Raw genomic sequence first — 25,933 nt, 5'->3', positions numbered from 1 at the left:
ATGGGATATCTATGAATTATTACATGTCATTGTCAGTTTTGGTGACCAACCTAGAATAAGAAGTTTTGAAGACTTGAGCTTTTATAGGATGACGGTACTATGCTTAAACAAAATCTGTCACCAAGTTTTTGATAAGTCATCTGAGAGAGAGACCCCCATTCCAGCGATGTATCACTTATTGTACTGGGTGCAGCAGTTCTGATACAATCAGAGTTTTTAGATGCAGCAGAGCTGTGAAAGCTAACACAACCCACATTACAGCTTTCTGTGTACATTGCATATTGACAGTAAGCTGCTAATCAGTGCTGTGGGCGGAGTTGGACACGATGCACGTGGGACTTCGTCCGGCAGTGATAATTTCCTGCTGATGAAACACTCATTGTATTGAAACTACAGCGCACAGCCAAATACGTGACACATCACTGTAATCAGTGTCTCAGCCCATACCTCATGCTGCTCTCAGAATAAATAGCAAAAACATTTCGACAGATTAACAAAGTGCCTCCCAGTCAAGCAAGTATTCATCTTCATCCAGGGTTTCCAGTTCTGATGGCTTTTCCTTCAAATAACCCATCAATGTTAAACTAACAGGGGTCCGGCTCTCAGAACCACCACTAATCAGCTGTTTGAAGGGGCGAGGTCATTGTCAATTTTGTCGACTAACATAGAATTAGAAGCTTTGAGGGCTTGTGGAGTTGCAGGATGTCAATACTCTGCTAGTGATGGAATATCTTTAGGGTACGCAATATTAATTAGTTTACACAATAATAATAATCTTTACTTTTTATATAGCGCTAACATATTCCGCAGTGCTTTACAGTTTGCACACATTATCATAGCTGTCCCCAATTGGGCTCACAATCTAAATTCCCTATCAGTATGTCTTTGGAATGTGGGAGGAAACCAGAGTGCCCAGAGGAAACCCACGCAAACATGGAGAGAACATACAAACTCTTTGCAGATGTTGTCCAGGGTGGGGCTTGAACCCAGGACTCCAGCGCTGCAACTAAAATGATCTCATGAAGCACACAACTTCTAATACTGAGGGCAGGATTCTACTTTAGCAAGATGCCTCCCAGCCATCTTAGTAACCAGCTTTAAAAATAATTTTCAGTTCTTTAAAACTGATGTTTTCTCCTAAGGATGGGCTGTTAGTATAAGGGAAGAGTCAGACGGTAGCCAATCTTGGACAAGGATCACAACACAAAGCTCAGACTGGCCAACAGCTCTCCTGACCAGAGTGTGACAGCATGTATTTCTAAGCAGCTGTCACGTTCAGGTCGGGAGTATCAGCGGCCAGTCTGAGCTTTGTGTGCGATCCTCGTCCGAGTTATACGGCAGTCTGACTCTTTCCTTAGAGTTATATGGGTCCGACCTTCACCAAATAGCTCTTCAAATGGGTCACAGGGTTCCTTTGAGTGTTATGCCCCTTCCATTCCTTACCAGGCACTAAAATTTCATCTTTGTCCAATGTTAGAACTTGGTCAAATTTTAAGTAAACGGGACTGAGATGCCGTACCAAGCACAGCTCCTAATAAAAGTACAGTGCCGTGCTTTAAAGAGTACAGATGGGCGGACACCTGGATGTTTGGGTCCAGCGGGTTCCGCCGAACAGTTATAAAAAGTTCATGTTCGGGCACCTGAACAGTACCCAGACCCCATTCACTTGAATAGGGGGCCAGAACATCCAGTGTTTGCCACGATGTCATGTACAAGACAGAGTGGCCAACACCACTTCTGATCATCACTGGTAAAATCATCACTGCCGGTCAGGCAGGCGCGGTTCCCACGCTGTCAAAAAGACAGTGTGAGCACTGAGCTGTGATCAGAGGTATAAAAGTTTACCTCCGGTCACTGCTGTTGACTGATGAGAGTACTGCTCGCATCAGCCGACTAATGACAGCTAGAGCAGGAGTGGCTGATGGGGGTACTCATCAGCCCGCGCTGTAACAAAAAAAAACAAAAAAAAACCGCATGGTTTCCCCTTCATTTTTGATAACCAGCCAGGCAAAAAGATTCAGCAAGACTGTTTAGCAAGAATAGAGGGGTCCCCACTCCTTTTTTTTTAAAATTAAATAAATCATTTTAAACCACGGTGTGGGCTCCCCCTCATTTTTGACAACCAGCCTTGCTAAAGCAGACAGCTGGGGTGCTGGTATTTTCAGGCTGGTAAGGGGCCATGGATATTGCGCACCCCCTCTCCCCCCCGCCTAAAAATAGCAGCCCACAGCTTTGCCCAGCTCTTCCCACTTGCCCAGTGGCGGTGGCAAGTGGGGTTCATATTTGTGGGGTTGTTGTTTTTTATTTTTGCATTATTACACAAGACGAGGGATTCAGTGGAATTATGCGTTAGGTGAGTATAACTGTGTTTGTTATTTTTAACTAAAAAGTAAATGTGTTTTGTTTTGTTTCAAATAAAGAACTTTATTATGGCTGCGTCTTTATTTACCTTACGACAACAGGATTAGTAATGGATAGGTATCTTATAAACGCCCCTCCATTACTATTATTACCATTATTTGTGGGGTTGATGTCCCCTCACAATACAAAGGTGACATCAACCCCACAAATATGAACCCCACTTGCCACCACCACAGGGCAAGTGGGAAAAGTCGGGCAAAGCATCAGAAGTGGTGCATCTAATAGATGTGCCTTTTCTGGGTGGCTACATGCTGCTATTTTTAGGCTAGGGGGATGGGGAAGGCAATATCCTTGGCCCCTTACCAGCCTGAGAATACCAGCCCCCAGTTGTCCGCTTTAGGAAGGCTGGTTGTCAAAAATGGTTGATAAGCACCCTTGTCAGAGGCCAGTTGTCCTGTAATGAGTCTCCTGATAGAAAAACATTGTGGTGCTTTCAGAATACCTAACAAGAACGTGGTGACAAATTTCCTGTTGGGCTCTCCATGCATCTGTTGTGACTGTCACACAACCACGACACATGCAGCAACGGCGCCGAACAGCTGATTATCGGGAACGATCCAGATATCCGGGTTCCTGATGCAGCTATTCGGTAAGCACTATAGCTATTCGCTCATCCCTAGTGTTCTCCTATCAGTGAAGTTAATATGAACAAGAGTCAAGTGTTAAGAGCAAGAATAGTGATTAACCCCAAAAATGGATTATTTGTAATTGTGCATTGTAGACTGACCCAGGAACCATAGTCCTAGAAATCTTATTTACAGGTCAATGTTCTTCTACGGTACTGTGAGGGGCAGCAGCAGGACACCTAATGCAGGCTAATGAGGCCGTCACATAGTCCTCTGCACTAATTACTTGAGAAGCAAATGACTTTCCTGGAAGCACAGGCATCGTCCACACTGACAGTAGATGACAGAAAGCAAAGCAGTTGTACCTGGAGATCCTTCATGTCTTTCTCTACACGCAGCCTCTCGGCAGTCTCTGTCTCCAGTAGCTGGGAGGCAGATTCTCCTGTGTTTCTCTCGTCTGTGAGCTCAGAATTCAATTCTGTGATCTACAAGCAGATTAGCACAAAGTATAGTCAGACTTTTCACAGAAGAAGAAAGGCTTGGATGTAAAGCTTTTTCCTGATCCGAGTTATGCTTTATTTCAAGTTGGATTATTTTTTTTCATTCAATAAGGAACATAACCAACCATTCTTAAAGAGGTTGTCCACTACCTTTTCATTGATGACCTAAACTCAGGATAGGTCATCAATGTCTGATCGTTCGGGGTGCAGCACCTGGAACCCCCTACCGAACAGCTGTTCTCTGTCAACTGGCCGCCGACCAAAACTGCTCACTTGTGGAGCTGCTCAGTCTTCTGACAGTGGCTGCGGCAGGGTACTACACATCTGCCACCTATTCAAATCAATAGTAGGAGGATGTGTAGTACCCTGAAGCGGCTCCGCAATCAAGCATTTCCGGACGGCAGCTGCTGACAACAGCTGATCGGACCCAACCGGTCAGACATTGATGACCTATCCATAGAATAGGTCATTCAATGAAAAAGTAGTAGACAACCTCTTTAAATATTTAAAATGGTTCTCAAAACACAACCCAAAACAACACAATAGATGCACTAAGCAAAAAAAGTAGAGATTAAAGGCCCCGTCACACTTAGCGACGCTAAAGCGATCCCGACAACGATACGACCTGTCAGGGATCGTTGCTGCGTCGCTATGTGGTCGCTGGTGAGATGTCAAACAGTGAAATCTTCCCAACGACACAGGAGCGATGCGGCGACCTGTAGCGACCTGTACAACGATGTCGTTGGTCGTTGTCACCCTGTCACATGGCAGCTATTATGACGATTCAGACCTCGATGAGGGACGTCCTGTGTGACGTTGTAGTCAATGAGGTCGGTGGTAAGGTGTCAAACACAGCGATGTGTGCTACCCAGCGGGACCTCGACGATCAAAAAAAGGTCCAGGCCATTCCGACACGACCAGCGATCTTCACAGCAGGGGCCTGGTCGCTGCTACGTGTCAAACATAGCGAGATCGCTACTGAGGTCGCTGTTGCGTCACAAAACTTGTGACTCAGCAGCGATCTCGCTAGCGACCTCGCTTAGTGTGACGGGGGCTTAAGTCACCGAATCGTTATCTGCAAGGTTTTTAAGTCATTTTCATTTCTCGGTGTAACGACAGTGCTGCCGACAGATATCAGAATTATAAGCCTAGCTTAAGGATCGGGACGGTGCAGTTAACATTACCCTGCTCTCTAAACGGTCACTGTTCAGTCGCAGCTCGTTCCGCTCTTTCTCCACTTTGTCCACTTTGCTTTTCAAGTGCTGTATCTCCTCCTGCAGGAAGAACAGCAAGTGTAAACGCGGTACACAAGTGACCACCAACATAAACTGATAGAAGAAAAACACACGTTTCGACATTGAATAGGAATTTTCTTAATTGATAGATACAAGACTCAAAGATGTATCAGCTTCTGCTCTATGACCTCCTGTTTTACTGGGAAAACACAAAGAAGTTGCTTTTAGATATAAGATATGTCCAAAAACACAATACCCCTCTAACTTGTTTATCATTGATTACCTGTGCACTCTTTATATCTTTATAAGGGCTCGTGCAGACGACCATCTCATCCGTGGTTTTGACAGATAGCACTTGTACCCTCGTATGTTATTCTATGGGGCTGTGCACCTGTCCGATTTTTCGCTTCCAACCAAGTGGTCCGAGGGAAAAGAAAAAAAAGTTGCAGTATGCCGATTTGCCTCCAAGAATCGAATTGCACTTGTCCATCCAAGTTTATGGGGTCCGTGAAAAAAAAAAAAAAAATCGGACCACACTTGGATGACATCTGAATGTGGCCCAAATTTCACAGACTGATACAATGGGAGAAGGAGGAGAATTTTTTTTCTTTTCTCTACAAATCCAAGAACATCGGATCCCACTCTGATCAGAATGTGATCAGCAGAATCGGACCAAATTCTTGGATGTGGAGAAAACAGTCGTCTGCACCTGCCCTAATAGAGTCATGATAACACATTTATCTTACAAACTTAGGCTAGTTTCACATTAGCGTTTTGAGGAGCTGCGGACTTCCTCCGTGAAGCCCCGCCCTCGGCCGCACCTCCGCCGCTAGCTCCGCCTACATCTGCATGCAGCCTGCATGCGGCCTGAGTACCTATCTTTATCTGTGACATATTATCACGATTATATCACATATATTTAAGTTATTACTATTTGTGGTGCTATTATTTTTGTTTTGTGAGGTATAATACTGGGCGTACCTCTGTATATATATATGTAGTATTGATGGAGGTAGTTTTCTAGTATCTTAAAATTACTGCATACCAGTTAATTACAGAGTATAGGAGATTATTGATGTTTTTCTTCCTACTATTTCTCGGCCCAGTTTATTGAGGCATTTTCAATTAGGGGGATCAATATTTGGGATTCCATTTTATTCATATGTATTAAAGGTTATATTTTAATAGGGGTTTGTTTTTGGTAAGATGATAACACATTCATCATAAACTATTTACAGCAATAAAAATGACTTGTCCCCAAAAGTTATTCCCTATCCATTGGGTGACCTGACGAACCAGGGATCAGACTCTAGATTCCTGAAAAACTGGATCTGAGGTCCCGAACGAAGGTGTACATACTCTGCCTCCGTTCCATTCATGGTTTATTGGTCTGCAGGGTAAAGAGCCATTTACCAAACTCCCATAATGAAAAGAGCGAAGGTCAAGAATGATCACATCAAGGCGGGGAGGTCACAGTAGTCAAAACCTCTAGAACTAGCAAGTTACCTTTGTCCTATACTTGTTTTTTATCACTGGTTTAAAGACTAGAGCCAGCGGCGCACTACCAGTTCTTCTGGTACCAGTATACTAGGAGAGTGGTGTGAATACCAGACAGCATGAATTACTAGGTGTGGAATTTGCCAAGCATACTCAGATCGTGCATAGCTCAAGTAAATGCTCAAAATATTTCTTATAGTTCCTAAAGCAGAGCCTGATCCACAAAAAACGATCAGAGTAAAACGTGCTCTGAGATTCATGGATCGGACACAAGGTTTAATTTTTAAAACTGGTAAGTGCCCATATCAATGAAACTTTATGGGTCCATGTGCATATAATTTAGGCTGCAAATTTACATGTGCTGTACATTGTACTGTAGTCAGATGTCTACAAATTGTCTGAATCTTTATTCCAAAACTCTACATTTTTTGCAACCTTACGTGTACTTATATGTTCATTTCTTTTCTTAAATCTCTAGAAAAGTCACTAGTAAAAAAATAATATATATATTACATTGACACACAGCCCCTATTTCGGTAGACAGACCTCTATGACATTGCCCAAAACTTGATAAAGTATTTACAATTTTATTTGCCTACAAAACAAAATGACACGTTGTAATTTGGAAGGACGTGTAACTCTGCCCCTACCAGTCTCTAAGTAATTAAAGCACTGAAATAATGATGTACTTAAGTCTTGCAGTTCCGACATATGGATATGGTGTCATAGTCCGTACGCCTCCACTGTGACTTATGTACATTACCAGACAAAATCTGAAAAATAATCAATTGCTGATGAAGATGTCGCATCTCATCATTGATTTCCTTCGGCGGTGTAAATGGCCGGAGCGATCTCATCAGAAGTAATGGATAGTAAAGATATTTATCTGATCATTGCTAAATGGATTGAGATGTCCTTCCCAATTTGCACTGGACTGGGAAAATCACCCATCTTTGTGAAGACAACAGATACTCTAGAGTTATGCACAAATCTTTTGGAGGTCAAACTCTTGCCCGTTAATCGTGCGCCCAATTCCTGCAAAAATGTAGCATTTCTACTATGGCATCCCTCTCATCCCTTCTACAAGGTAGTAATAGAACTAACAATTCCCGAGTGGCTTTTGATAATCATTAACATATTCTCCGCCACTCCTCCTCACTCAGACGAGCCCCCGGTGTATAATAAATGTGATGTGAACATCCCCACCAGCAGCAGCGCTCAGCCGAGGGGAGGAGAGACGGCGGGTCTCTCTGCTCACATTAATTCTAACATTCACACTTCTCTAGGTCTGCAAGGTTATATTTCATGTGATGGTTGGCAGTCCGTGCCAATCAAAAAAAAAAAAGCATTACCAGTCTCTGAAATTTTGGGAACCCTTAAATGCACGACCTAACGTATTCTAAATTTAATTAATATGAATAGAACAAACTTATAAAAAGAAAATAATGAAAAAAATGCCAAAAATCAAATATATCGTCTCTGATGCAAGTAATGGTCTCTGTGCAGCACTGCTTATTATGTTGGCGCTGTACATGCCAATGGAAAACACATTAGCCATTCAGAGGATCTACTAAACACCGCTTTTGGCTTTCCAGTGACCGCTGCAGTGCATGAGATTACATCCAACGCAATTTATTTTTTTTGGACTTCATCTGTAAAATTAATCGGTGGCGATACAAGAAGACTCAGTGTAGCCCTTGCCTAAAGTGAAGAACAAAAACCGGCTAACCTGTGCACTGACAATTTTTCAAATATCACAATAAATATATATATAAACCCCCATTTACACATCCATTCTTCATGTACGTGTGAAGTTTTAATTTTTTTTTCTTGCCTTTTCACAGCCCGAAGGTTTGCACTAAAGTAAAAACATTCCAGAGTTTGGTCTGATTTGTGGACTATTGTCACCCATTTTAGTGAATGGGTCTGTGGAGGAAAAACAAAAACAAAAAAAAAAAAACAGACCAGGAAGCCATCGGTGTTACATCAGGCGGTGTCTGTTTTTCACAAATTGGTTTGGAAACTGCCATTTTTTTCTCCATACTTCAACAAAACAAATGGCACAAATGGTAGAATTGGACCAAACACACAAAAATCAGATCCAGGATAAAAACTCCCACTTTTTCATACAAGAAATAAAATATCAATGTATCAATTCGGTGTAACACTAATGAATGTTCAGAGGTAGATAAAATAGGTCACGGATCTCTCCCATCTCTAAATTTCATCCCTATAGTACAGTTCTGATGATGATAATAATGTGTACATTGGAGGAGCCATCAAGAGTAGACTTGGGTCAACATGGAAACAATGTAGCCCCATACACGGCTAGTTGTGATACATTGAGCGATACATTTATAACCCCGCCAATGTTGACGTTTCTAGGAACTTGTGCTATAACGTCTCTTTTGGGAGATTGGACCATATTCACTAATCTTTGTTCCCCAGCCATAATATGGAGTACTCAGAACACATGGCCCTGTGTCCAGGTCACAATTTGCACTTCCTTGGACCACTTTTGGTGGCAGGTGTTTATGCTTGCAATTTTTTCTTGCTTCATCTTCAAGAACGGAGTTCATTTGCTACCCAATTTATCCCATTTTGTCAGGTGCCACAGCCATCAGATAATCAAGGTTCTTCTCTTCATCTCTCAGTGGATTTATAGCTAGAATTGACTAATCTATATTTACTTGTAAGGGTTTCTTTTATTTTCTCGGAAAATGCTTTCTAAGCGTCACCAGTCCTCGTGAATAAAGCCAAGTCACTGTGTGGTGACTCACTGTCCAACAATATACAGTAAAATCAGCTTTACCAGCAATTAGAATAGATTTCTCCCCCCATTAGGAACAGATTGCAAAACCATGTTGTACTGGAGAACAAAATGGCCTAGTAAGAAGTATAATTTACTCTACGGGAGTTAAAGGACCACTTAACCTAAAGCGCAAGTCGCTTTATGTAGAAGAAATAACGACACTCACAAATATATTGCATTCTGGATTCAAAATGGCAATAACTTATTAGGAAACATTACAGATAAGGTTCAGATTGTGAAGGAAGATTTCCTTACATATGCACAGCATGCTCCATTGTCTCTAGTAATAAGAAGCACACTGCTGGAAACCTTTTAGAGCTTAATCCTCCTGATAACCATGAGCAATAACTTGCATTTATACCTATGGTACATAATATTCTACAACTTATTTCTATACAGAAACCAGTTTTATAGCTCTTCTAAAACTTCCTGGAATCAAGGACAGCAATACTGCTCAAAAGAAAGTGATTTTTACTAATGAAACTGGAGCTGTCAGGAGGAGAACATCCAGTGATCCAAGGTTTGATGCTTTCCAGGTTCTTCACATAACACCCAATACGCTCTATAAATGTATCCCCTCTTAAGTCTTACATCACAACTTGGCCTGAAGATTTTGCTAGAGGACTCAATTGTTCCACTCAAGGTCTCCAAGTTTAATATTCTCCTGATGGAGAGCGGTGACTCCAGCTTTATATGGTATTTATGGTACCCAAAGCCGAGATCTGCTGACCATCAAGAATGCCAACCACAACTCAGCAGAAGTCTAACCTTAAAATCTGCAAGGTTTATTCAAGCCAGAAGGGAGTAAGTAAGTGTCAGAATTTCATAAGGTGAAAAGTTTACAGATATTAGTCACCGTGGTAAGAACGTTTCATTACAATGCTAAGTGCTCCACACAAAGCGTCTTCTGTATCTTCACAGTAATGATTTTGGCAAAGAAGAAACCACAAGAACTCCAAGAGGGAGATTAAAGTTACAAAATATATTGAGCCTAGGCAAATGAAGAATCCCTGTCCTCAAGTTACAGACGTTACTGTATCATTCCCATAAGATAAAAGTGCACAGTAAATCAACTTCTAGAAATGTCTATAGGCTTAAAGTACCACTCCCTCCAGCATTTTTAATTATTGTTATGTTTCCTCATTTGTTAGCCATCAGTAATGAATGTTCCATTTAGGCATTAAAATACTTACTGGTTGTAGTCTTCTGCTGTTTCCAGTGCTGCTCCGTTTTTCTCCTTCATTGTGTGAACTCAGCGCTTTCTTTCTGGCCCACACAGCCCACCGTTCGTTAGTTTCTTCATGTACGCCTCTGAGAACCTCATTCCAACACTCAGAATTTGGCCACGTTTAGTATTTGGTCACTTTTTTTACATCAGTATTTTTAAGTCAACACCAGGAGTGGGCGACGTGTTTCTTCATCTCCTCCGATTGCTGCACCCCTGATTTTGGCTTATAAATACGGATGTAAAATACTGACCAAATACTGAATGTGTGAACGTGGCTTTACATAGATAACGTGATCTCTGGTCCACACAAAAGACAATGTATGAGCCAGCTGATCTCAACGGCGGTCACATGATGCAGGAAAGGGACCGGAGCAGAACTGGAAATGGCAGAAAACAGTGATTGGTAAGTATTTTAACCCATTATCTACCAATGTCCTTTTTTTGGGACGCCTAATCTTTAGCTTCTAGCAACTAAGATTTTATAATTTTTATAATTAGGTCAAATTTTTTGTGTCGTGTTTGTAAAATGAATGTTTTCAAAATAGGAAATCATGTCATTGTCATTTTTAATTGAATATTGGGAAGCCCTTTTCTGAAAAATCCGTACTTGTAAAAATTTTAATTTGGCAAGTAATGGGTTAATGCATACACTGAATATATATTACTGATAGCTATTGGATGACGATCTAAAAACAAACGCTGGATTGGTACTTATACGGGACACAAACTGGGAGCATGAAAAAAAATAAATAAATAATCCCAAGGCTCAAAGAGGTATTTCTGCTAAATAATATACATATGCTGATAAGATTCTGCTTGAGAAACTACAACCTATAGGTGACCAATAACTGCAGAAAGTGTTGGAAAGAAACGATAGAATTATAGAATAAATTCCTAGAACGGGAAATGCCTATAGACCTTATAGAGACGGGTGTCAGGAAATTACGTGGTTGGTCATTGATTTAAACTAATGGAACATGACACATTTTCCCTGTTTCCCCGGAGTTAACAGATGATCACTGAGCCAACTTCTATAAACAACCTTTTTAAGATTGATGCTCAGTAAGCAGATTTTAATATAAAGGGCCCAAAAACATATGCAATAGCTGACGGCCAAACGCTCATTCAGCCATCAGTTATCACGCTCGTCTTCATAATAAACATGAGAGTTTGGCTTGTCTGAACGAACATTCACATGTTTTCCAAAGGGAGAGTGGAGAAAACTGCTGCTAGACACCTCTGGCAAAATTCCATCATCATCTGTCCGAGGAGAGTTGGGAAACCCCTACACATAAAAGATTGTTGTTCTATACTGATGACTGTAATGTGTACGGGGATTTAATTTATTCACTTTAAGGCACTGTTCTCTTTTAGAAAATTCCACTCCCCAGGCACAGTTTCATATAAAAAACACAGACCACTCCATTTTCAGCAGACGCCACAGCAAAGACACAGCGCTGAGTAGGTGGGGAAGGGCAAGTAAAGAGGAGTTTGTATTTTCTAACAAGCTGCGCCCAGGGGGCTTATAATTTCTGAAGGGGGACATCCTCCTAAACAGGAAAGCATTGTACCAGTTTCAGTGGCCCAGCTTGATAACTATTGTAGTCGACTATTTTGTTTTTTAAAATTCTGAACAATGTACAAGAAGCAGCAAGCACCAAACAATATAATAGCTACTACGTGTGTGTGTAATATATACACATTTGCATGTAAAAGTTTGAGCGCCCCTGGTCAAAATTACTGTTATTGTGAACAGTTAAACAGGTTGAACATTAAATGATCTCTAAAAAGCCTAAAGTTGAAGATGACCATTTTCCTTTGTATTTTAGGCAAAAACAAATAAACCTATGTATGTCCATCCAGGAGTCTTGATTCTTATTTGAGAGATTTTTATCCATTCTTTCTAGGAAAATCCTTCCGGTTCTGTGAGATTCCTGGGTCGTCATCTTGCATGCACTATGATTGAGGTCTATCCACAGATATTCAATGATGTTCAAATCAGGGGACTGTGAGGGCCATTGTAAAACCTTCAGCTTGCGCCTTTTCAGGTAGTCTATTGTGGATTTTGACGTGTGTTTAGAATCATTATCCATTTATAGAAGCCATCCTCTTTTCAACTTCAGCTTTTTTTTTTTTTTTTTTTTTACAGACTGTGCTATGTTTACATCAAGAATTTGCTGAAATTTCATTGAATTTATTCTTCCCTCTAAGGGTAAAACGTTCTCCGCTTCATTGGTTGCAACACAACCACAAAGCATGATTAATCCACCCCAACATGCTTAGTTGTTGGCGAGATGTTCTTTTCCTTCAATTCTGTGCCCCTTTTTCTCTACACATACCTTTGATCATTGTGGCCAAAGAGTTCTATTTTAACCTCATCGGTCCACAGAACTTGTTTCCAAAATGCATCAGGCTTGTTTATATGTTCTTTTGCATACTTCTGACGCTGAATTTTATGCTGAGACGCAGGGGAGGTTTTCTTGATGACTCTTCCACGAATGACACATTTCTGTAGGCATCTGAACAGTGGAACAATGCACCACAACTCCAGAGTCTGCTTAATCTTTCTGAAGGTCTTTTGCAGACAAGCGGGGATAGTGATTTGCCTATCTAGCAAAGCTATGAGTAGCTTTCACTGAAATTTAGCTTGGTCTTCCACACCATATCTTGACCTATACTGTTCCCGGTAACTGCCATTTCTTAATTACATTTGGAGGAAAGGGCAACTTGAAAACACTTTGCGATCTTCATATATCCATTTCCTGCTTTGCGGGCCTCCATCATTTTCACTTTAAGAGTGCTTAGAAGATCCAATGGCTGCTGTTTTTTAGCACAAGGTTAGAGGAGGCTGGGTTTTTATAAAGCTGGGACACTTGCATTGCATCACCTGGCCTTTCCCAATGATGATAGTGAACAAGCCATAACCCTAACAGACTAATTAAGATCTGAAACCTTGGTCAAAGTAATTTGAACACACAAATCTCCAAGGATGCCTGTTGCGTTGGTCCATTTTCCTTTTTATGATTTTTAAAATGCAAAACATGAAAAAAAAAAAAATAAATTATATTATATACTAGCTGAAGAGCCCGGCATTGCCTGGGCATAGTAAATATCTGTGGTTAGTTATAGCACCTCATCTCTCTTATTTTCCCATCACGCCTCTCATTTTCCCCATCACATCTCTCATTTTCTCCCTCACACCTCTCATTTTCCCCCTCACACCTCTCATTTTCCCCCTCACTCCTCTTATTTTCCCCCTCACTCCTCTTATTTTCCCCCTCACTCCTCTCATTCCCCCCTAACACTTGTCATTTCGACCTCACATCTGTCATTTTCCGATCACTCCACTATTTTCCCTCACTCCTCTCATTTTGCACTCACACCTTTTCATTTTCACCTCACACCTCTCATTTTCACCTCAGTATATACACGTTTGTCATCTCCCTTATATATAGTATACACCTGTATGTCATCTCCTGTATATAGTATATACCTGTATGTCATCTCCTCCTATATATAGTATATACCTGTATGTAATCTCCTCCTGTATATAGTATATACCTGTGTGTCATCTCACCTATATATAGTATATATCTGTGTGTCATCTCCTCCTGTATATAGTATATACCTGTATGTCATCTCCTCCTATACATAGCATATACCTGTATGTCATCTCCTCCTGTATATACTATATACCTGTATGTCATCTCCTGCTGTATGTAGTATGCACCTGTATGTCATCTCCTCCTGTATATAGTATATACCTGTGTGTCATCTCTCCTGTATATAGTATATATCTGTGTGTCATCTCCTCCTGTATATAGTATATACCTGTGTGTCATCTCCCCTGTAAATAGTATATACCTGTATGTCATCTCCTCCTGTATATAGTATATATCTGTATGTCATCTCCTCCTGTATTAGACCTCGTTCACACATTATTTGGTCAGTATTTTTAACTCAGTATTTGTAAGCTAAATTGGCAGCCTGATAAATCCCCAGCCAACAGGAAGCCCACCCCCTGGCAGTATATATTAGCTCACACATACACATAATAGACAGGTCATGTGACTGACAGCTGCCGGATTCCTATATGGTACATTTGTTGCTTTTGTAGTTTGTCTGCTTATTAAACAGATTTTTATTTTTGAAGGATAATACCAGACTTGTGTGTGTTTTAGGGCGAGTTTCGTGTGTCAAGTTGTATGTGTTGAGTTGCGTGTGGCGACATGCATGTAGCGACTTTTGTGTGGCGACATGCGTGTAGCAACTTTTTGTGTGTCGAGTTGCATGTGACAGGTTAGTGTAGCAAGTTGTGTGCAGCAAGTTTTGCGCATGGCGAGTTTTGCGCGTGGCGAGTTTTATGTGTGGTGCCTTTTGAGTATGTGCAAGTTTTGTGTGAGGCAACTTTTGCATGTGTTGCAACTTTTGTGCATGTGGCAATTTTTCCGCGTGTGCAAGTTTTGCGTGTGGCGAGTTTTCCATGAGGTGAGTTTTGCACGTGTTGCGAGTTTTGCATGTGGAGAGTTTTGCGCGTGGCGCGTTTTGAGCGGCGACTTTTGTGTTTCGACTTTTATGTGGCGAGGTTGGTGTATGTGTGGTGAAATGTGCGCTGAGGGTGGTATATGTGTTCGAGCACGTGGTAGTGTGTGGCGCATTTTGTGTGTGTGTTCATATCCCCGTGGTGGTGTGGTGATTATCCCATGTTGGGGCCCCACCTTAGCAACTGTACAGTACATACTCTTTGGCGCCATCGCTCTCATTCTTTAAGTCCCCCTTGTTCACATCTGGCAGCTGTCAATTTGCCTCCAACACTTTTCCTTTCACTTTTTCCCCATTATGTAGATAGGGGCAAAATGGTTTGGGGAATTGGAAAGGACGAGGTTAAAATTTCACCTCACAACATAGCCTATGACGCTCTCGGGGTCCAGACGTGTGACTGTGCAAAATTTTGTGGCTGTAGCTGCGACGGTACAGATGCCAATCCCGGACATACACACACACACACACATTCAGTATATATATATATATATATATATATATATATATATATATATATATATATATATATATATATATATATATATATATATATATATATACACACACACACATACACACACCGTATATACTCGAGTATAAGCCGACCCAAGTATAAGCCGACCCCCCTAATTTTGCCACAAAAAAACTGGGAACACTTATTGACTCGAGTATAAGCCTAGGGGGGAAAATGCAGCAGCTACCGGTAAATGTCAAAAGTATTAATAGATACCAATAAAAGTAAAATTAATTGAGACATCAGTAGGTTAAGTGTCTTTGAATACCCATATTGAATCAGGAGCCCCATATAATGCTCCATACTGTTCATTATGGCCCCATAAGATGTTCCATATTAAAATATGCCCCATATAATCCTGCATAAAGGTTAATAAAGGCCCCATAAGATGCTCCATAGACACATTTGCCCAATATAATGCTGCACAAATGCTGATTATGGCCCCATAAGATGATCTATAAAGATATTTGCCCCTTATAGTGCTGCACAAACGTTATGGCCCTATAAGATGCTCCATACAGACACTTGCCCCATATGCCGTAGTGCCCTACAAACGTTAATTATGGCCCCATACAGACACTTGCCCCATATAGTGTTGCACAAACATTATGCCCCTATATAGTGCTGCAGAAACGTTATGGCCCTATATAGTGCTGCAGGAATGTTATGGCCCCATATAGTGCTGCAGGAATGTTATGGCCCCATATAGTGCTGCAGGAATGTTATGGCCCCATATAGTACTCCAGGAATGTTATGGCCCCATATAGTGCTGCAGGAACGTTATGGCCCCATAGATGCTCCATACAGACACTTGCCCCATTTGCTGCGATTAAAAAAATAAATCACATACTCACCTCTCCGTCGCTCAGGCCCCCGGCACTTTCAATAGTCACCTCTCCTCGTTCCGGGTGCCGATCTGTCTCCAGAACTGACGTTCAGCAGAGGGCGCGCACTGACCACGTCACCGCGCCCTCTGACCTCAGCGTCACTGCTGGAGACAGATCGGCGCCCGGAACGAGGAGAGGTGACTATCGCGCAGCGCTGCGCTCCCCTCCCCGTATACTCACCTGGTCCTGCCGCTGTGTAGATCCTGCTTCCCCGACGCCGCAGCGCTTCATCCTGTACTCAGCGGTCACATGGTCCCGCTGATTACAGTAATGAATAGGCGGCTCCACCCCTATGGAGCTGCTGCTGCCGGCGCTGGGGAAGCAGGGACCGCGCCTGGACTAGGTGAGTATTTTTAGACAGCCCCCGCTCCCCCTCCCCTGCCGACCCCCGGTATGACTCGAGTATAAGCCGAGAGGGGCAATTTCAGCCCAAAAAAGTGGGCTGAAAATCTCGGCTTATACTCGAGTATATATATATATATGTATGTATATATATATATATATATATATATATATATATATATATATATATACACACACACACACACACACACACACACACACACACACACACACACACACACACACCTAAAATACAAATAAAATGTGTCCTCTAAAACTTAGGCCTTTTAGAGATCATTTCATCTACAACTTCCTTAACTGTTCACATTAGAAGTACTTTTGACCAGGGGTGCCCAAACTTTTACATACCACTGTATATGTGTAATGGGTGTATATATGCACAAAAGTGCGCACATACGACAATATTCTGTACCTCTATAGTGAACATACACATAATTGAAAATATCATAATATACAAATCAAGCTAAAGTTGCATAAAAACACTACTACACTAATCAGCTTCATACGATGTGGTTCTGTTATGCATCCATGTACACAGCTATAGATTATACATATATAATCACAATCCTATTTGTCACATTCATACTGCACCATAGCTTTAGAAATGTCTGCACCTGTCTACAATCTCCAGGGAAACGCGTTTTATTATGCAATTTAACTATTCCCTCAGCACTGGGAATCAGTAGAAAGAACGGCAGACATACATTTTACAGAAAGCTTCATCTAACAATTGTAATCTACCAACTCTACACATCCACTATAAAACATATGGTCATATGGACCCTATAACCTTTTTTTGGGAGGTGTGATTGACATACAATAGACCTAGCACAAGAAACTATCCAGACTATGCCGCTACCACCACCACACTTACGTCTTTGCCTCGGATTTGGTCTTCTGTGAGCTGCACCTGTATCAGGGGGCGGACAGTGGTGAAGAGCTTCCACCAAGGCCAGTCTTTTACACCTTTGTTCTTCTTGATGTTTTTCTGGATGCAGCGAATAGCAAGCTCTTGGATCTACAGAAACACAGGATATAAATGAGTGGGTATGACAGCACACTGTTACAGCACGTCACTTAGACCTGAAATTCTAAAAGTAAAAAGAGGCAATTTGCAGTCGTGAACATCAGGCATCGACGACTGGAAATAAAGAAAACAAGGCGCTTTCAACAGACAGGAACAATGCCAAGGACATCAGTCAGATAAATTGTAACCAGAGCGCCTTGTACGGGAGAAAGGGACAAGAAAGATGGATACACATGTTAGAGGCAGGACCTTGACCAGGAGATTATTATAAGGAATGAGGACCAACAGGAGATGGGGAAAATGATAAGATAGAAGCCATTGTTCAGGGCATGTACGATAATAAAGACAATGAAAGACGAAGGAAACATCACTGGTAACACAAGGAGTGGCAAAGACAACAAACTAACTCTGAGGGGACGATCTATTTTGTGGTTGGCACTTTATCCTATTGTCATTCCCATGCTGAGCAGAATACACCGGCAGCACTTGGTGTCAATCAAAAGCACTGGGTTCCTCAGAAGTGACAACTACTAGAATTGAAATTATTATTTCAAAGACACAAAAGAAAGTGGCTTCAGATACTTTCTCGACTGAATAAACTTCCAATTCCTAATTCCTTTGACTTGTCACAGTGTGATTCTGTGAATAGTGTCACCGCACAGATCTCTACAAACAAGGGGCCGTAACGCGCATTGAAAATACTGTAGAATCAGGTGGCCGTCATGTCTGCTGTAATCAGGTGCCAATAAACTTTACTGCAACATACTCCATGAACTTGTCACCACTCTTAACTGCGCTCTACTATTAAGAGTAGTTGTTGGTACTGTCTAATACAGACCCGGGCAAAAAGCAGCCCACGGGCCATACACGGCCATCTGGCTGTTCCAGTCCGGCCTGCAGACAGAGAAAGTCAATGGGCTGAAAATACTGGCCCACAGGTTTCACCGCGCCCTCCCCCGCCCGACCACCTGCTGTCTCCATCCATCGCTGTCTGCATCCTCGGTGAATGCACTGGTGTAGCAGGGGCCACTGACCCCTTCTTCCACCAATTAGCGTGTGAAACAGCTGACACGATGGCGTCATTTCATCACGTCAACTGTGCACTGCAGAGTCAGTGCATCAGAGACAGGAGCAGAGCGCCAGGGGAACAGGAGCGAGGACAGTATTTGGTGTTTTTTTTTCATGTGTATGGGATTTTTGGCTGGACATGGGGAGGCTTTGTAGCAGGGGCCACTGACCCCTTCTTCCACCAATTAGCGTGTGAAACAGCTGACACGATGGAGTCATTTAATCACGTCAACTGTGCACTGCGGAGTCAGTGCATCAGAGACAGGAGCAGAGCGCCAGGAGAACAGGAGCGAGGACAGTATTTGGTGGTTTTTTTTCATGTGTATGGGATTTTTGGCTGGACATGGGGAGGCTATGGGGGCCTCCCGCTGGACATGCAGAGGCTATGGGGGTCTCCCGCTGGACATGGGAAGGCTACGGGGGGCTCCCAATGGACATGGGAAGGCTACGGAGGGCTCCCGATGGACATGGCAAGGCTACGGGGGCTCCCGATGGACATGGGAAGGCTACGGGGTGCTTCCGATGGACATGGGAAGGCTACGGGGTGCTCCCGATGGACATGGGAAGGCTACGGGGGCTCCCGATGGACATGGCAAGGCTACGGGGGCTCCCGATGGACATGGGAAGGCTACGGGGGGCTCTCAATGGACATGGGAAGGCTCTTACGGTAAATAGAAGGGGATGTGTGCTGGCTCAAACGGTATAAAGGAGATGTCAGCATACTTAATTCTGATCAAAATTAGTAATACAATTAATATAAAATAATTATAACGGATATGTTATTAATACAGAGCAGAATTAATTTCAGCCTATTGGTTCGGTCCTCCACAACAGTCACACTTTCTCATGTGGCCCTTTGGGAAAGTTAATTGCCCTCCCCTGGTCTAATGAATGGTTTTCAACTTCAGGCCTCAAATAGTCCCATTAGACAATGGTTTGAGGACATGCCACAGACAGTACATATAGGACTTTTATACTGAAATGGCAATGATCATATCTCATGTTCAACACCATGGAAAGCTGAGAGAAGTCTAGGACTAGTGTTGAGAAGCAGCTGTAAGGTGCACTGTACTCCAGAAATAGGTGGCCATACAGTTTAGTGCACTGTAATCTACTGTATAGTAACAATGTAACAGTATCACAGTCTAACAATGGTCCTTATAAACAGGTAGTCATTCAATATAGTGCAACACACCCCAGGAACAGGCAGATATACAGTTTATTTGCAGTGTACTTTATTATCAGGATGTCCTACATTTTACTGTACTATACTCCAGGAGCAGTAAAGAATAGTATAGTACACCATTAAATAGGTACAGGCAGCCATACAGTCTAGGGCACAGTACTTTAGGTACAGGCAGCCATACAGTATAGTGCACAGTACTATAGGAACAAGCGGCCATATAGTATAGTGCACAGTACTATAGGAACAAGCGGCCGTATAGTATAGTGCACAGTACTACAGGAACAAGCGGCCATGTAGTATAGTGCACAGTACTATAGGAACAAGCGGCCGTATAGTATAGTGCACAGTACTATAGGAACAAGCGGCCATATAGTATAGTGCACAGTACTACAGGAACAAGCGGCCATGTAGTATAGTGCACAGTACTATAGGAACAAGCGGCCGTATAGTATAGTGCACAGTACTATAGGAACAAGCGGCCATATAGTATAGTGCACAGTACTATAGGAACAAGCGGCCATATAGTATAGTGCACAGTACTACAGGAACAAGCGGCCATATAGTATAGTGCACAGTACTACAGGAACAAGCGGCCATATAGTATAGTGCACAGTACTATAGGAACAAGCGGCCGTATAGTATAGTGCACAGTACTATAGGAACAAGCGGCCATATAGTATAGTGCACAGTACTATAGGAACAAGCGGCCATATAGTATAGTGCACAGTACTATAGGAACAAGCGGCCGTATAGTATAGTGCACAGTACTATAGGAACAAGCGGCCGTATAGTATAGTGCACAGTACTATAGGAACAAGTGGCTGTATAGTATAGTGTACAGTACTATAGGAATAAGCGGCTGTATAGTATAGTGCACAGTACTATAGGAACAAGCGGCCATGTAGTATAGTGCACAGTACTATAGGAACAAGCGGCCATATAGTATAGTGCACAGTACTATAGGAACAAGCGGCCGTATAGTATAGTGCACAGTACTATAGGAACAAGCGGCCATATAGTATAGTGCACAGTACTATAGGAACAAGCGGCCATATAGTATAGTGCACAGTACTATAGGAACAAGCGGCCGTATAGTATAGTGCACAGTACTATAGGAACAAGCGGCCGTATAGTATAGTGCACAGTACTATAGGAACAAGTGGCTGTATAGTATAGTGTACAGTACTATAGGAATAAGCGGCTGTATAGTATAGTGCACAGTACTATAGGAACAAGCGGCCATGTAGTATAGTGCACAGTACTATAGGAACAAGCGGCCATATAGTATAGTGCACAGTACTATAGGAACAAGCGGCCGTATAGTATAGTGCACAGTACTATAGGAACAAGCGGCCATATAGTATAGTGCACAGTACTATAGGAACAAGCGGCCGTATAGTATAGTGCACAGTACTATAGGAACAAGCGGCCATATAGTATAGTGCACAGTACTATAGGAACAAGCGGCCGTATAGTATAGTGCACAGTACTATAGGAACAAGTGGCGGTATAGTATAGTGCACAGTACTATAGGAACAAGCGGCCGTATAGTATAGTGCACAGTACTATAGGAACAAGTGGCTGTATAGTATAGTGTACAGTACTATAGGAACAAGTGGCTGTATAGTATAATGTATAGTACTATAGGAACAAGTGGCTGTAAAGTATAGTGTATAGTACTATAGGAACAAGTGGCTGTATAGTATAGTACTATAGGAACAAGTGGCTGTATAGTATAGTGTACAGTACTATAGGAACAAGCGGCTGTATAGTATAGTGTATAGTACTATAGGAACAAGTGGCTGTATAGTATAGTGTACAGTACTATAGGAACAAGCGGCTGTATAGTATAGTGTACAGTACTATAGGAACAAGCGGCCATATAGTATAGTGCACAGTACTACAGGAACAAGCGGCCGTATAGTATAGTGTATAGTACTATAGGAACAAGTGGCTGTATAGTATAGTGTACAGTACTATAGGAACAAGCGGCTGTATAGTATAGTGTACAGTACTATAGGAACAAGTGGCTGTATAGTATAATGTATAGTACTATAGGAACAAGTGGCTGTATAGTATAATGTATAGTACTATAGGAACAAGTGGCTGTATAGTATAATGTATAGTACTATAGGAACAAGTGGCTGTATAGTATAGTGTACAGTACTATAGGAACAAGTGGCTGTATAGTATAGTGTATAGTACTATAGGAACAAGTGGCTGTATAGTATAGTGTACAGTACTATAGGAACAAGTGGCTGTATAGTATAATGTATAGTACTATAGGAACAAGTGGCTGTATAGTATAGTGTACAGTACTATAGGAACAAGTGGCTGTATAGTATAGTGTACAGTACTATAGGAACAAGCGGCCATATAGTATAATGTACAGTACTATAGGAACAAGTGGCGGTATAGTATAGTGCACAGTACTATAGGAACAAGCGGCCGTATAGTTTAGTGTACAGTACTATAGGAACAAGTGGCTGTATAGTATAGTGTACAGTACTATAGGAACAAGTGGCCATATAGTATAGTGTACAGTACTATAGGAACAAGTGGCGGTATAGTGTGCTGTAGTCTAGTGCCAGTGACTATTACCTTCTACTATACTTCTAAAATACAATAGAGTGCAGCAGTATTCACTACTAGCCATCATGAAAAAAATGGAAATAAAAAACAAAAAACAAACCCCGCTACCAACACCTGTAGATTGCGGCACATCTGGTTCCTGCAGACATAAGCCAATAAATGCGAGTGATGCCTCTTCTCATGCTGAGGAGATTTAAAGCACTTAAATGATCAAGCTGTTCGCTAACCTCCGCACCTACTCGTAAAACTGCTCTCTACAAAGATATTCGTCTCTGCTTTGCCACCAAAAACTCAGTCCCTCAAAGAAGCACTGATCGAGCACCTGATGTAAGGAAGGGAATGAAAACGTATCAAAATTCATAAACAGCCTTCCGGGATAGAAATTCCGATGGCCAGATGTACTCTGCGATATGAGAAAACTCCTCAAACACCAGCAAAATTAATCTAGGATAAGACTGTCCTCATTTGTGCAGCTGTGTAAATATGCCGACATCCGAACAGTAGTCTTTTCTATAACTGTATGGGAAACCTATCTAATGAATAACTGCACAAACCACAACAGCAAAGTGAAGATAGTGTTTGGCCAGAATGTAATAATAATAATTTTTATTTATATAGAGTCAACATATCCTGCAACACTTAACAATTATGCCTCATACTATTTACTTCGGATTTAATATGTGCAGTAATACATGAGGACCCTGCACATGTTCTCTGGCTACGTTTATAGGTAAAAGGCAAATAGTGTGCTAGAGATCTTCTCATTCACTGATCGCAGACCGCAGGGTCCTCAGTACACATCCACACTGTCCATATGACAGCTGGAATGTAGATGGACGATATCCATTTCTCTTCAGATATTTAGCAGTGGGTGTATACATGAGCCATTTGTACACCATCTCTCACATAGGTGGCACTGGAGATGTCAAACCCAAACTAGAACACATTTGCAGCCTTTGAATCGATTGAGGAGTCTTGGCAGGGATTAAAGAGAACCTTAACCTTATATAGGGGGATAAGTACAAGCCCCCAGAGAAAAATGTCCACAATGAAGATGAGAAATAAAAATCCATCTATATAGATAATTTATTTAATCATCTCTGTAGCCAATAGTCCAAGATGTGGCCAGTTTAACATGCTAAAAATAATCACAGGCCTGGTGACAGGTCCTCTTTAAAAGGAGTCTGTCGACCCAGACATCATAAACTAAGCACATAGCCTTGTAGGGAATATAGCTCCTTAAAAAAAATGAATAAATTACTTTAGTGATCCAATAAGTTTAATCAAACATGCTAATTAAGCTGTTCATTGCACCCTTGGTGTGGCCAAGAAGCTCAGAGCATTGTACCACTCTCTGGTTTAATGCCGCCGCCATCCTCACCGGTGACTGACCGCACTGGCTTACCTTTGGCTTGGTGAGCATTGCATAAAGAAAAAGTTCAGGCAAGTCAGTGCTGTTCATCACCAGTGAGGGAGGCAAAAGCATGCAAAACCTGAGTGCCTCTTAATGAATTTGACGCATCTTTCAATAGCCATGTGCAACCATCAGAAATGTCCCTCCAATCAGGGACTGGAGAACCGGTTTTAAATTTATGCCACTTTTATTATGTAAATTATGTTGCATTTGTCCAACTGGCCACACCCTGTCCCACTCCAGCTCTGCCCACTTTTCTAAATGTTGACAAAGCTGGCGTAAACTGCCAAAAAGCTGCAAATATTTAGCACAACTTCAAAATGGCACAAAAACGCTTTGTCATTTCAAGCAGTTTTGTGCGTGAATGTTGGCGCTAAAATGATTGATGAGTTTGGCATATATACAATACATGCATATAAAGTTAATGAACACATTCTTGACTTGCTAGAACCTGGTAGATCAACCACCCAAAAATAAGGAGCTGTGATTGGGATAAATTTGAAATTGGAAAAACTGTAGGAGAACCATGTAAAAAGAACCCTTCATAATAATCAGCTTCTCAAAACATTGTGACCAGAAACTGGTTGAGGTCAAGAACATTATAAAATTGACTTCGGGATTAAGCTGACCCAGAGGCAACAGGTGAATCCTCCTGTGCAGGTGGAGCCCTTCACCCCTTTCGTTGGCATAATAGCTTGGACTCACTACGAACAGACAACGCATCGCTCATTTAACAAACTCCCTGGATGATGAGGGTTAATAATTCTTAATATTCTATGGAAGCAAAGGTAAATTTGTGAATAAGGGTAATGTAATAACTGCATGTAGCTGAACAGTGAGAGATGTTACTGGTGGGCCCTCGGCATCTCAGACCTGCCTTTGAAGTCACATCTAATTGGCATACCACTAGATGGACATCAAAGATTAAAGCTTGGCCCTCTGAACACGATTTAAAGCACAGAAGAAAACTTAACAGCTTAAAGATTAAAAAAAAGGAAGAAACTTTAATGATTTGGGTTTAAGACTCAAGTAAAGCAGACAAGACGACTTCTGGAGCAGAAGAGGGTAAACATCTATACAGACTGCTTAGTCTTCATCGCTCTAGAAAGCCAACCCATGCATGTGATGATAAGCACACTGCCCTTACCGTATCACAAAGTGCTCGATCCCAGCTGTTACACCAAGCTCTTGATAAAGTCTCTGCTGAGACACAGCTGAGACGAGAACACGCACACAAAAAAGACCTGCCTGTCCCTCCCAGTCCATGCAGACGTTTACAAGGAAACCCCCCGTCTGACATCAGGCTGTAATCTCTTATAAAGGGTGAACAGTTTACCATTTTAGGTTACTGGAAAAGGGATCAGAAACTTTATTTGGAGTTGCCGGCCTACGAGTCAAACTTTTTTACCTTTCTCTTCTTGAAGTGCTGACGTGCCAGGTAACCTCTGCATGCGGCCTGGAATAATATGAGATTCTTACGGGTCTGTTCATCCCTCTGTTCTTCAAGTTTCGTTAATGTGCCTGCACGGAAGAAAACCTGAGAAGACAAAAGAGATGAGGGGGAAAAGTAGATTTAGTCCAGAGATGCCTGCAAAGTGTCAGACCCTGCAGACATTACTACTGGAAGGGAAATGTGTATACATTCTGATAAATGTCCCGTGTATATGTGAGCAAGTTTACGCACAGTGCACCCAGGGTCACAGATGGCCAAAGAGATCTACACAAGAAGAAACAAACCCATGTTACAAGAAAAGCGCTGAGTAATAGAAGACATGGCCAAGACAAAACAAATGTAAATGTTAATATTACGCTGCTGGCAGACGACGGGGCATTTATTCTGCAAAGTAGGGTATGTTACAGGATACCCTTATGGGGTAAGGGATTAAAAGGTCCAAGGAAATTAATGAATATGAAGCATTGTCTACATCCTAAACAAGAGCTGGTGAAGACTGGTGAAGAATAAACAGACACACTTTATTTATAATAGATGCAGAGTGACCTCTGTAGTGTCAGCGAGAAGCAGCCGGGATTCCAGAGCTTTACCCTTCAATGTCCAGGCAATATGCTTGGCACCGCTGTAT

At 41.9% G+C, this 25,933-nt stretch overlaps 1 protein-coding gene across 8 annotated transcripts in view; it reads right to left on the bottom strand.

Moving 5' to 3' along the window:
- Window positions 1–25,933, bottom strand: part of MYO18A (myosin XVIIIA) — a 383,975-nt gene that overhangs the window by 87,764 nt on the left and 270,278 nt on the right. For all 8 annotated transcript variants that reach the window (XM_077294308.1, XM_077294307.1, XM_077294310.1 and 5 more), the window contains 4 exons: window positions 25,261–25,389; window positions 17,440–17,583; window positions 4,672–4,761; window positions 3,353–3,472 (listed from right to left, as the gene is read on the bottom strand). In XM_077294308.1, the coding sequence (XP_077150423.1) occupies window positions 3,353–3,472; window positions 4,672–4,761; window positions 17,440–17,583; window positions 25,261–25,389 (483 nt within the window). The remainder of the gene's footprint in view (window positions 1–3,352; window positions 3,473–4,671; window positions 4,762–17,439; window positions 17,584–25,260; window positions 25,390–25,933) is intronic.

The sequence above is a fragment of the Ranitomeya variabilis genome, chromosome 3 (genome assembly GCF_051348905.1).
Source record: "Ranitomeya variabilis isolate aRanVar5 chromosome 3, aRanVar5.hap1, whole genome shotgun sequence".
NCBI lineage: Eukaryota > Metazoa > Chordata > Amphibia > Anura > Dendrobatidae > Ranitomeya > Ranitomeya variabilis.
Note: the sequence above shows the minus strand (reverse complement) of the source record. Positions and strands in the feature narration are given on the sequence as shown.